Below are 12,504 nucleotides of genomic sequence, written 5' to 3' on the forward strand. Positions count from 1 at the left end.
TTGTGGCTTTGGAAAAAAAGTACAAGACCTTTAAAAAAACCAATTCAAACGTTCTAAATCCTTTAAGAGTTTTATCTTCCGTTTAAAAATTAAACTAGCTTCTAAAATACCCTCCCCTGCAAAAAGAAGAAAGAGGTGCCAAAAAAATAATCACAAAACCCCAAAATTTAAACAAACAAACAACAACTACTGTTGAAATGCATGGTAAAGAATAGTAACAAAATTAATGCAAATAAGCTACCCAAATGATGAACTCTCCCTACCTAGTGTAGCTTATCACCTTTGCAAACAAAAATTTTCTTGGGCAACTAAGCTATATGAATGGAATCCAACTCCTCTCCATTTGATAGAATAAATGGACATCTTCAGTCATTCAAAACAATGAGTGACACGTGCTTTAAAAAAACTATCAACGGATGAAATTAAAAGCGGGATGCAACTTTCATTTTCCTTATCAAAATGACTTGTAGTTTGATAAACAATCAAAAACGATAATTTAAAAAAAAATGTACGAAAACATTCTTAGCATTTCCCGCAAAACAAGAATAACCATCTTCTTCATTGTTAGGCTACTAATCTCCATTGTTACAAACAAGTGTTTTCCGTTGCTGTAAAAGTTCCTCTACACAAACAAGTGTTTGAACTCATTTTGATTGAAATCCATTTCTCCTAAGTTTTGCTAAGATTTTCCGATCCACACATGCAGGATGGTATTAAGATTGGTGACATATGGACCATTAATAAAATGGAAATTGCACATGAAACCCATAACATATTCACATCACATTTAAATGCGACAAATTTCATTCATATCATAACTTTTGGCTGTTATCATTAATAAAAAAAGTCACCATGACACCAAGGAACCAAATATTATAAAAATAATTACTGACATGACTTGTTCAATAGAATAGATCAAAATATCAGTTAATTTTCATTGGACCAAAAATTTCAGTAAACTTCCATTGAACAAAAATATTAATAAGTTTTCATTGGATTAATTTGTCAGATCTCAAATTTTATTTCATTTAAGGATAAAATATAATTTAATGTTTATTTTTCCTTTTTTTGTTGTTACTATAATATTACAATAAACACTTAAAAAATAAGAAAACAAACATAATAATAAACATAATATTGATTAATAAGTATAATTTAATCCAATAGAAAACTTATACATTTTGGTTTTATTTATCTATTCAATTTTGCCAATCATTTTTGTCACATATTCGTATATTGTTCACATAGTCTCTTTCATTAACTAGTTAACTTAACTAATGAATAAATTTATTATATTTTTTTTCACTTTTTAGAATTAAAATTTGAACATAATAAATATAAAAGAACAAAATAAAATAAAACTAAAATAAAATTTAATGGATACATTTAAGTCAAATAAAAATGATAAAGTTATTTTTATGGGCCAGCGTGACAGGTGCTACACTATTCTCAAATAGACCAAGTATGGTCAAAAGAGTGATATCAAATTGTAACGGTGACCGCTGCCAGCAAGGATAACGTGGGAACTGGTCACGCGATTCCCGCGTATCAATATCAAAACCTTCTAAAGATGAAACAAATTTACATAAAATAATAAATATGTCCGAAAACTTGAAATAATAGCATTGAACAAATTTAGGGGATAATAACTTCTCTGTCAACCGATCCGCACCACAATTCGCATTCTAATTAACTATTAATCATCATTAATAATATACTTATTTTCATCATGGTTTGACTTTGACATGAAAAATAATAAAAACCCATAAAAAAACTAAACTCCTTCATTGTGTCGTGTATATAGTAGTATTTTATTTATAAGAGCTACCCCTTGGAACATTCAAAACAGATCCTACATTTGGGCAAAAAGGAAGCTCAACCACATCCAATACCTCAGACCACACAACAGTGTAGAAGGGAGATTTGAAAGTGCATGTGAAGAAACGCATTAGAAGAGAAAAAAGATGAGCAAAAAACAGACGGTGAAATTAGACGAGGAGCAAATCGCAGAATTGCGCGAAATCTTTCGGTCCTTCGATCGGAACAATGACGGGAGCCTGACGCAGTTGGAGCTGAGTTCGCTTCTGCGCTCGCTTGGTCTGAAGCCCAGTGCAGACCAACTCGAGGGATTTATTCAGAGGGCGGACACCAACAGCAATGGCCTGGTGGAGTTCTCGGAGTTCGTTGCTCTGGTCGCGCCGGAGCTTCTGCCGGCCAAGTCGCCCTACACGGAAGAGCAGCTGAAGCAGCTGTTCCGAATGTTCGATCGTGACGGGAACGGCCTCATCACTGCGGCGGAGTTGGCTCACTCCATGGCTAGGCTTGGCCATGCCCTCACCGCCGAGGAGCTGACCGGGATGATCAAAGAGGCCGACACCGACGGCGATGGCATGATCAACTATCAGGAGTTCGCTCATGCTATTACTTCCGCTGCTTTTGATAATTGCTGGCCTTAACCACTCTCTTTCTAGGTAATAATGTAAATTCAATTTTTTCGGGAGAAATTACGAGATTAGCGATCCATTTAATAAGGGAGAAACTTTTTATTCTTATTTCAAGAATTTGAGTTTATATTTTGCTATATTTTGATGTACAACGATGATAATAAAGAGCAAATCTAAGTGCTTATACATCTATTCCAACTTCTCCAACCTGACCCTAGTAAGTCTAATAGTATTACTACCTTTTTGTTGTATTATAGTGCTTTTGTTTCTTTCTTCACTTTAGTTTATGCGTATTATACAATATAGGAAACAATATGTTAATGGGGAGAATAATACATACATATGAAATATGGATTCAAATATTACTTTATACGGTATTAAAAACCATTTTGTAAATTTCCTGTAACTTCTTAAGTCAGTGCATGCTGCATATAACTTTTTGTTTTTCCTATTAATAACAACTGATGAATTTAACATTACTAGTTAGCAATAAGTCTCATATTTCACTTTAATGTTATGCAACTACAGTTGTAACTTAAACCGAGATCTATTAAAATCCTACTAATGCTAAAGATGTGTCCACTAATTTGCTCTTCTAGCACAGATTAGACAGCCAAACTTGGATTGATTCAGGACACTGCATGTACCAATAGGGTCCAAGCCTTTCCCTTGAGAGTCATCATTTTTCTGTAGACAAAGATGGTAAACTAGATTTAGATCAATTGAGCCGGTGTTTAAGTTTGAGTTAGAAGATTTTGTATGCTATTCAATATCCTTTTCCTATCAGAACAGGGGAGCTAGTACATCAATTTTCGGACCTTGTGGTGACATAAAAAGTTGATTTTTTTTTATATATATATATAAAGAAGGTACTGCAATTAAGCATTTCCTGATATTATCACTGTAGATGCACAAGAAAACTCCACAATAGATTTGTTTCAAGAATTTCTTCCAAGTTATTAGGGTTGGCAAACAACCGCTACAACCACACCAAAAACAACCAATTTCTCCAAAGCAAATAAATATAATAGCAGAACTGATTTGTATCTTAAAAACAGTTTGGTTAATTAGTCTCAAATTCAACTCGGTTAATTGTATTTACCAGTATGAATTATAACTAATCAAATTGCAAAGTCACGGTCTTGTGGAAGAGGACTAGCACCTTGTCGTTGTTTCCAATGCAACTTCGTTGTAGATCTAATCACAAGAAAATGAAGAAACATTCAAGTAACGTTAGGAACACTGACCACATACATTTAAACTTTTTACTATTTTTTAATTTGGTACATTTGGTTTTTCGGTAGATTAAAATTTTACTATTAAAAATTATTTTTTAATTGTTAAAATATTTTTTATTAGTAATAGTAAATATTAATTATATTTAATATTAATTGAAAATATTGAGCATTGGTTAAAAAAATCAAATAAGATCTTTTGTTCTTTAGAATGGTTTCAATTTTCTGTTTATATGTAGAGTTGTAGACATTCTTTCCTCTTGGTCATTAAAAATAAAAAGAATCTACTTTTTATGAGTCTTGCTAAGAATATTTATTGATTGAGAAAATTAATAAAAATTAAAAACAATGTCGAAATATATTGAGAATTGATTAATTTTTAACCAATGTCTTTAGGAAGTCAGTTAGTATAGGAGTAGTATTTTTTAAAGTCCTACAGTACTGTTGACTATTTATACAACTCTCAAAACTATTCTAATGATATAAGATCCTTCATCAGGCCACACTTTTTTCTTTAAATTTCTATTTCTGACAGTACTGTTAATCATTTGGCGGTCAACTGTATCCTAATCAAACTAATCAATATACGAGACATCAATTTTTGCATCAAAAGTATGGAAAAAGAGTCAAAGGCACAAAAATGAGAGCCAAATTATAGTACTATGTATGGAATTCGAGGCAAAAATCATTCATTAATTGCAATTTGCCACAAGGAACAATGACAAAGTTTTCATATAACGCCTCATGCATTCAATGATTTGTAGTATGCCTAACAAATGCTCATGCCGCGTAATAAAATGTCATTTTGTAAGTACATACCAAATTGTTAACTGAGTAATGGGTAATATTAAGGGTGTACAGATGCTGATTTGGATCGGATTTAATTATTTTTTTATTAAAATATTTCAGTTTAAATTGAGTAAGGTTTAAACATTTTTTTTCAGCCCAAACTGAACCTTATACTCAATAATGGATTGATTTGGGTCGGATGTATCAAATTTAAAAGATAAAAATTGTTTTAAACTTTTTAAAAGATTGTAAATGATAATTAGATAAAAAAATATAAAATATAGAAATAATAATTAAAAAGTAAATGATCACATCAATGAGTTGGGTCATCAAATTCACAAATTTAAAAATAAAAATCATTAATCAAATCACCCAAAGGAGAATAATATGAGTTTAAGCGATTTGAAGGTCTGAGCAACAAATTTCGAATAAAAATATTTGGATTGGGTGGTTGACAAAATAAAATCGGTACTGTTCATGTCATAAGTTGAATTCATTAATTTATAGAATAATATTTTTAAATTTTTAATAAACAATAATAAATTACAAGACATTAATTTAAATAACTTTTTCAGCATATTTTAAATGTATATTACAAAACATTTTTTTTGTTTTTTTCACTTTAGAATTCTTAAAATTTATCTATGCACGAAGTCTAACTTTTAAAAATTTATCCGAATAGTAAGTTGATTTGATTGTTTTGGTTAGAAATATATATTTATTTATTTTTGGGTTGAAAGTAAGTTGATTTGATTTAATATTAATCATGACCAGGTCAAATCCAAACTACCGAAATATTAAAATGATTGAAGCCAGTTGGATTATCATCCTCACCCATTATGTAATTACCCTATAATTGAAACAAAACATCTCAAATCCTTTTTAGTCTACAACTGAAAGTCTTTGTCAGTTATAATACACTGAACTTTACTGCTATACCACTTACTTTTTATATTTTGTGAATTTTAAAAATTTACAAAAGCATTTCCTTTGTAATTTTTGTTAGCTTCATATTTGCACGGAAAAATAGTTTTTATGCTGTAACAATTCAACAGGCCAAGATCTAGTATTTTTCACGACCGTTTTGGATTTCAAAGGAATTATGAAGGACGATTGGACGAATTTTGATTTTCCCTTTTATTGTGTCTTTCATATACTGTTCATTCAACAGCAAAATCAGAACGATAAGAGTATATACAGTATTTGCTTTGTGTAGTTTACTTTAATAACTATATAAAGGTAAATGCTAACCATTATTTTTACAATATTAGTTAAAAAATTTAAAAAAATTCATTGAAATGCACAAAATTTATTATTCATGATTTTTTTTTCTGCTCTTCTATAATCTTTACAAAAAATATTATTTTTTTATTTCTTAGTCAATGTTGACATTAATTAACAGGACCCTAACTATAAAGATATATACAAAATATGTTGGAAAAAAAACTTATATGGGAACTGGTCAACTGGGAAGTATCATAATTCTATTGAAAAGAAAGAGTATAAATTAATGGATAAATTGACAAATGTATCATACAACACCTGTCCATCCTAGCTGTACATACGAAAATAATACGCAAGATCTAAATGCTTAACTAAGGATTGTTCGTTTGCAAATAAAAATTGATTTGGGTCTTATCCATAAAAATGAAGTTCTAATTATTTAATGAAATCGTATCAATTATTTGAGTAGAAATATCATTTTTTTCGACCAAAATAAGTAAAATCTAACAAATAATTTTTTTTTATTAAAGATCCAACTCAAATAATATCTAATAATTTAATCTTAACTTTGATTCATCAAACACTTGTACCCTCATCGTTAGGAAAACCATAATTTTTAAAATTGTATCAAATAGACTTGTTCAATTGTAATAAAAAAATACAAAATAAACTGGTTCAATTCATTGATAATTTGAACTCGAAATTGATTTCATTGTCCGTCCTAACAAATCTAAACAACTAGTGGAGCAAAAGTTGGTTAAAAACTGATATCCCAAAAACAGTACAGCTTGATTTTGTTTTTGATAAAGCAACGATATTTTTTTTAATATTTTAAAATCTTTCTAGTTGGTTTATATATATAATATCTGTATACATATGTTGTTATTATTTAATTATTTATTATGATTTTTTTATCTCATAAAACATGTAATATGATATTTTTATGTTAATTTAAAATTTTATCTAATCCAATTTTCTTATAATTACTAAATTTATTTTTACTTTTTATACTGCTATATTTATTTTAATTAAACAGTCACATTTCCCTTCTCCATACTGCTATATTTGTTATTACTTAATGTATTATATAATATTAAAAATTATATTTTGTTGCTATCTATTTCATTTTTGTTTAATCATAATTAAATTATTCAACCGTATCTGAATGAATGTAACAAACCTTATATCACTGCCTCAAATTTTTAAGTTCTAATAAGTCTTTAATTAAATTTATTTTAGCTGGTTCAAATTAATAACAAAAGTGATGGCACTTTTATGATCATACTTTAAAATTATATTTAACGCAAGTCCAAGTAGTGAAATTGAACTTAAATTTCATACTTTGCACTTATTGCATGGCGACAAGAAAAAGAAAAAAAAAACAATCAAAACTTGTTATTTTCTCCTTTTTATAACATTATTTCGTCTGTGATCCATTTCTCATTCTCTTTTACCTTTTCTCTAATAGGGTGAGTGTTGAATAAAGTTTAATTTCCATCATACATATCCCTAATTAAAATCTAAATGTGACATTTCCAAGATTCACATATGACACATACCTAATTAGAATCCAATTGCAATATCTCCCTCACTCACATCAAAAGAATCTAAGTATATCAAATTAATTATTAAGTTAAAAACACACATTAATGATGAAAAATAAATTGCAGACCAGATTTTACATGTGTGGCTCCAGCTTTGGATTCTTGTGAAATGGAAGTTGGATAAATGACACAACACACACAGAAGCTCTCTCCACCAAACACTATTATTGCTCTTAACTACTGTTGCGCTGTAAAATTTTCACCCTTTTCTCTTCTCTTCTTTCCCACCACTTTTACCCCATGCCATCATCTTCTTCTTCGCATAACAAAAACAAAACATTAAAAAAAAAAAAAAACTCAGTTAATGACTCTCACGTTCCACATTGTTGGGCACCCTTTTTTTAGATCCAACTCCAAAAAAAGAAAAACCACTTTCTTTCTGTTTAGTACCTGAAAGTCTCTTCCTTTTTCTTATTTATATTTTTTTTATATTCCAAGAAAAGGTCTTTTTTTTTTTTTTGGTTTTTCAGTGGCAGCAATGACGGAGGTGCTCCATTTCTCATCCTCTTCGTCGCCAGCCACTTGTTCTTCTGATGGCATTCTCCAAGAAGCACCGCCACCACCACCACCTTCTTCTTCTGTGAGCGCGGTGGTGGACGGGTTTTCTACGGTCACCGACTGTGACGGGTGCGGGGTCACATTCACAGACAGAACGCAGCAGCAGGAGGAGGAGCTCTCTCTTCTGGCAATTCTTGTGACCCTCTTGAGGAAATCGCTTATTGCTTGCAACAAGAGCGAGGAGGGCCATGGCGCCATGGAGATTGGGTGGCCCACTAACGTGCGCCATGTGGCGCATGTCACCTTCGACAGGTTCAATGGCTTCTTGGGCTTGCCTCGTGAGTTCGAGCCCGAAGTCTCCACAAGACCTCCCAGTGCTAGGTACGTGCCCTGCTGCTGACTCATCATCACGTTGCTTATATCTCATCATGTCATAATAATGTTTGTTGATATCGCGGATGCTGTTTCAAGTTCGGTCACAGACAGTTAAAACAGTTAAAACCTTGATGTTGCGGCCCAAATCACCTTAAAACCTTGAATGGTACTATGTTTCTTTGAACGTAAGGGTGCCAGTTTTGTTAATGTGAGTTGGTGAAGTGTATATCATTATTATCTTTGCCATTTTTGAAATTAGCATATATGGATTTTTTTTTGGTTACCATGTTATCACTATGGTACAGAGTATATATCCATCTGCTTTGTTGATGATTAATTTCCTTCGCAGAACTTAACTGGCTACCTTTAGTGGATTCTTCCCTTCAAACCACTTTTTTTTTTCACCCACAAGACTCAACGCGAGTCCAACGACTTGTTGGTTAGCACTTAGCATATTTGGATTTGATCATGTGTTGTAATGTTATTTTACTTTTTGTGGGGGGAGGTTGTACTTGTTTGTATGTGTTTATTAGGCTCTGTTTCGATGATTTTTTTTTTTTCCATGAACACTTATAGGAGAGAGGAGTGGAGAAGGAAACAAGAAAGTAGAATGAGTCGTGTGTATTCCGTATGTGAAAATCAATTTATGGAATTAACTTTATAAAAGTTCTTCCATTTAACTTCTCCAAAAGTTGAGATATAAAAGTTGAAATTAACTTGGGAGAAACTCAATTCATTTTACTTTTTTCATTTATGGAAAACTGGAAAAGTGTTTCCAAATTGGATCTTAATATATTATCATCAGATGTCACTCCTTGGATTAATTATTGGGATATATCATGGTGTTTAAAACAAATTACAGTTAGTTTTATCTTCCTTGTTCTATAACCTTTGCACTTCGGTGGGATATAAGACTTTTGTTGTTGTTTGTTTGTTCTATAACCTTTGCAGTGTAAGCTGTGGTGTATTCTGTTTGGATTAATTGCCATTTTCCTAATGAGGTTGTGTGGTGGTTTTCTCTGTTTGGAATATGGATAACTCGAATAAGATCAAGAGGTGTATATTCTTCTCTAGGGCTTAAAAAAAAGAGGTGGGAGGATGCATTTTAATCATGAATGGATTTAAATTCATTAGGGCAGAGATTGATTGATGCTTCTGAAGATTTTTACTGTCTAAGTCTTGTTGGTTGTTGCTTATACTTCGTGTCTATAAGATCTATGATGACTTCTGCCTATTTTATAATGCTTGAGTCACATTAAAAGCCTTTTAATTTGTAGATTTCCTGTTTTATGATGATTTCTGCCTATATTACTTGCAAATGTTATATGATACAATACAACGTATAAATAGTTTTCTTTGAAAATTTGGAAGTTCTTTCAACCTTAGCTGTAATGTAATTGTTGTGAATAAAGATGCTACTTGTCATTATCATGATTCATGATGGAAATAACTAATCTGATGTTTGATTTTTGGGGTATTTTTTTTGTTTTTATTTTCACGTGTAGTGCAACTGTTTTTGGAGTTTCAACAGAATCCATGCAGTTATCATATGACACGAGAGGGAACAGTGTGCCAACCATACTGCTACTAATGCAAAGGCACTTGTATGCTCTCGGAGGGTTGCAGGTTCATCACCTAGATCTTTCTTTCTCAGCTTTGCATTTTGTCACATTTTCTCATGGTGTTGAATTGAACAACTGAACACAATTTAGAATATGCCAAAAGGCAAAATGGCATTCCTGCTTTATAGATCACCGCTCTATACAAACGTGATAATTACTTCAATTTACATATGACTACTTGTATGCTCCGGCTTGGTTAAACAGTTTAATTTATTCATGCAGGAAGAGGGAATTTTCAGAATTAATGCAGATAATAGTCAAGAGGAGTCTGTTAGGGATCAATTAAATAGGGGATTGGTCCCAGAAGATGTTGATATACATTGTTTGGCAGGACAAATTAAGGTATATTAAATTAACAATGAAAAAAACATAGTACATTACATGAAGAAATACCCTAATTGCTGCTTACTATCTATTTTTTTGTGTGAGTAGAGGTGTATCCACTACATATGATAAATTGATTTTGATATTCTTGTGCTTTTCAAGGCTTGGTTTAGGGAACTGCCTACTGGTGTTCTGGATTCTTTATCACCAGAGCAAGTAATGCAATGCCAGACTGAAGAGGATTGTACTGAACTGGCCGGCCAGCTACCTCACACTGAAGCTTCCCTTTTGGACTGGGCTATTAATCTAATGGCTGATGTTGCCCAAGAGGAAGACTTGAATAAGATGAATGCACGGAACATCGCCATGGTTTTTGCACCAAATATGACTCATGTGAGTTCCAATTATTTTTTAGTGAAGAATTTTATTCTTAGTTTTCTTTGGGTGCAAGTAGACATCTTGGAAATCCAACTAAAATTTTACTGAGTGAAGAATTTTCTGCACTACTTGTTTGAAATTGGTCATGTATATAGGTAAAGCTGTAAAAGATTTAGTGTTTCCTTTTGTGTCTTGACATATTACATGGTCATCATTGTGATTTGTGACAATACTTTTACCTCTAGTGAAGTCCTGATAGTGCCATTTTTGTCCATAGAGTAGTGAAGATGCCAATGTGATACAGTTGATCTATCTTATGGTTGGTTTCAGTTACAGAATTTAGTCTTTTTGGTTGCAGATGGCAGACCCTTTGACTGCATTGATGTATGCAGTTCAAGTGATGAACTTCCTGAAGAATCTTATATTAAGGACCCTGCGAGAAAGAAAGTATTGTGTCGTAGAATCGTCTCCTGGGTTTTGTTTAGAGCCTTCTGATGAGAATGGGGACCACAGTCTTTTGGAGTCCTGTCAGCAAGATGACATTGCCACTGAAAATGAAGAGGCCGGGGAAACCTTTGTTTACGAGAAAACTGAATTAGACTGTTCCCCTGAATCTCTCCAAAGCAAATATTCAACTGAAGGAGAATGTGGCAGTTTGATAGGCTCTCCTGAGAATCTGGTTTGTGAGGAGGACTTGTATTGTGAGTTTCCACCCAAAGGAAACATTGAGAAGAGTAAGAGTGGACAATCAAGTAATTCCAGTGCTAAAAAGGGGTCCAAAAGAACCAGAGGCCTGCTCCAACCTGTGATCCATGCAACAGTGGCTGTTGATAAAAAGGGTATTAGCAATCTTAGCCGCATAGATTCAAGATCAGAGCGGATAGAAGCCTGGCGGTGAAAGAAGCATCACTGTGATCGAGTGTAGTTTGATTCTGACATTGTGCATTGTAATTGTAAGTTTGTTTCTAGGACAAGTTTGTGAAGTGGTTCAGATTTTTTTTTTTAATTTCCTCGGTTTGTTTAACTTGTTTGATTTCTAGAATGACATTGTACTGAAATAACATATCCTATGTGTGTTTACTTGTATTCTCAACTTCTCATAATTATTCCTGAATGACAGGCCATTCACCTGTCAATGTTGCAATGGATAAATTAATCACTTCCGGATTCTTACTCTACTTGCTAATGCTTAAGATAATAATATGGTATGCTAGCTAATACCTAAATCACCTCTCATAATATTATATTAATATGGTATCCGTTGACAAAGTCAATAAATCTTTTACACTTATAATATACTATGTTTTTCGTACTCCAAATTTAGGGCCTTCCTGTTTTAATTCCTCAAAATAAAAGTAAGTTGTTTGTTTCAGTCTTTTAAAATAGTAAAATGTTTATTTTAGTTCTTATTTGCTTATGCATTAGTGGAATATAGAATCGCAGTTTGTGGTGGATTTCGATCATCAAAATTTGATTTTTAAAATAAATTTTAAAACACTATTTTTAGCATAGTTAAAAATTGTCACAAATTAAAAAAAAATAATCAAGAATCAGATGCATCTTCTTTCTTCAAAATCAAATCAGATCCATGAGTGAAAAAAAAAACACAAATCATAAACCACAAACAAAAACCAAACCATCCAATACAGTAAATCTTTTGAAAAAAATGCAACCGACCCTGTATTGAATTTGAAGCAGATTATCATGGGGAGGCTAAAAAAAGGATACTTACAAAAAAAAGACTTGGTAAATGAAGTTTAGATAATTTTGAAAGATTTAGAATTATTCAAGATATCAAGTCAAGTGAACCAAGACGTGTTTACTTTCTCTTGCAATTATCTATACTATTAATAAAGAGAATATTTTCTTTTGATGTTTAGATAATTTTATCCTTTTTATATTTAAACTTCTATTACTTTCTTTTAATAACTACATGTTACTCTCATGTTGTTAGTTATTTTTTATTAGTCTTATTTTTTTTTAACTTCTAAATCTTTTTTTTTCTTCTCTT

General features: G+C 31.8%; 2 protein-coding genes across 3 annotated transcripts; both read left to right on the plus strand.

The window, feature by feature from the left end:
• The first annotated feature begins 1,792 nt into the window (after window positions 1-1,792).
• Window positions 1,793-2,695, plus strand: LOC100820547 (probable calcium-binding protein CML18). Its single transcript, XM_006592269.4, has one exon. The coding sequence runs from the start codon at window positions 1,965-1,967 to the stop codon at window positions 2,454-2,456; it is 492 nt and encodes a 163-aa protein (XP_006592332.1). The 5' UTR covers window positions 1,793-1,964; the 3' UTR covers window positions 2,457-2,695.
• A 4,751-nt stretch (window positions 2,696-7,446) lies between these two features.
• Window positions 7,447-11,637, plus strand: LOC100775644 (rho GTPase-activating protein 5). 2 transcript variants are annotated; one of them, XM_041007462.1, is made up of 5 exons: window positions 7,447-8,175; window positions 9,675-9,795; window positions 10,014-10,133; window positions 10,278-10,508; window positions 10,837-11,637. In XM_041007462.1, exons 1-5 carry the CDS (start codon window positions 7,775-7,777, stop codon window positions 11,389-11,391), a joined length of 1,428 nt encoding a protein of 475 aa, XP_040863396.1. In that variant the 5' UTR covers window positions 7,447-7,774; the 3' UTR covers window positions 11,392-11,637. The 2 variants fall into 2 exon arrangements, with proteins under 2 accessions (XP_040863396.1, XP_003540802.1); XM_003540754.5 differs by having other exon boundaries at window positions 7,450-8,175; window positions 10,852-11,637.
• Window positions 11,638-12,504: the final 867 nt, after the last annotated feature.

Source organism: Glycine max, chromosome 12 (genome assembly GCF_000004515.6).
Source record: "Glycine max cultivar Williams 82 chromosome 12, Glycine_max_v4.0, whole genome shotgun sequence".
In the NCBI taxonomy this organism is placed as follows: domain Eukaryota; kingdom Viridiplantae; phylum Streptophyta; class Magnoliopsida; order Fabales; family Fabaceae; genus Glycine; species Glycine max.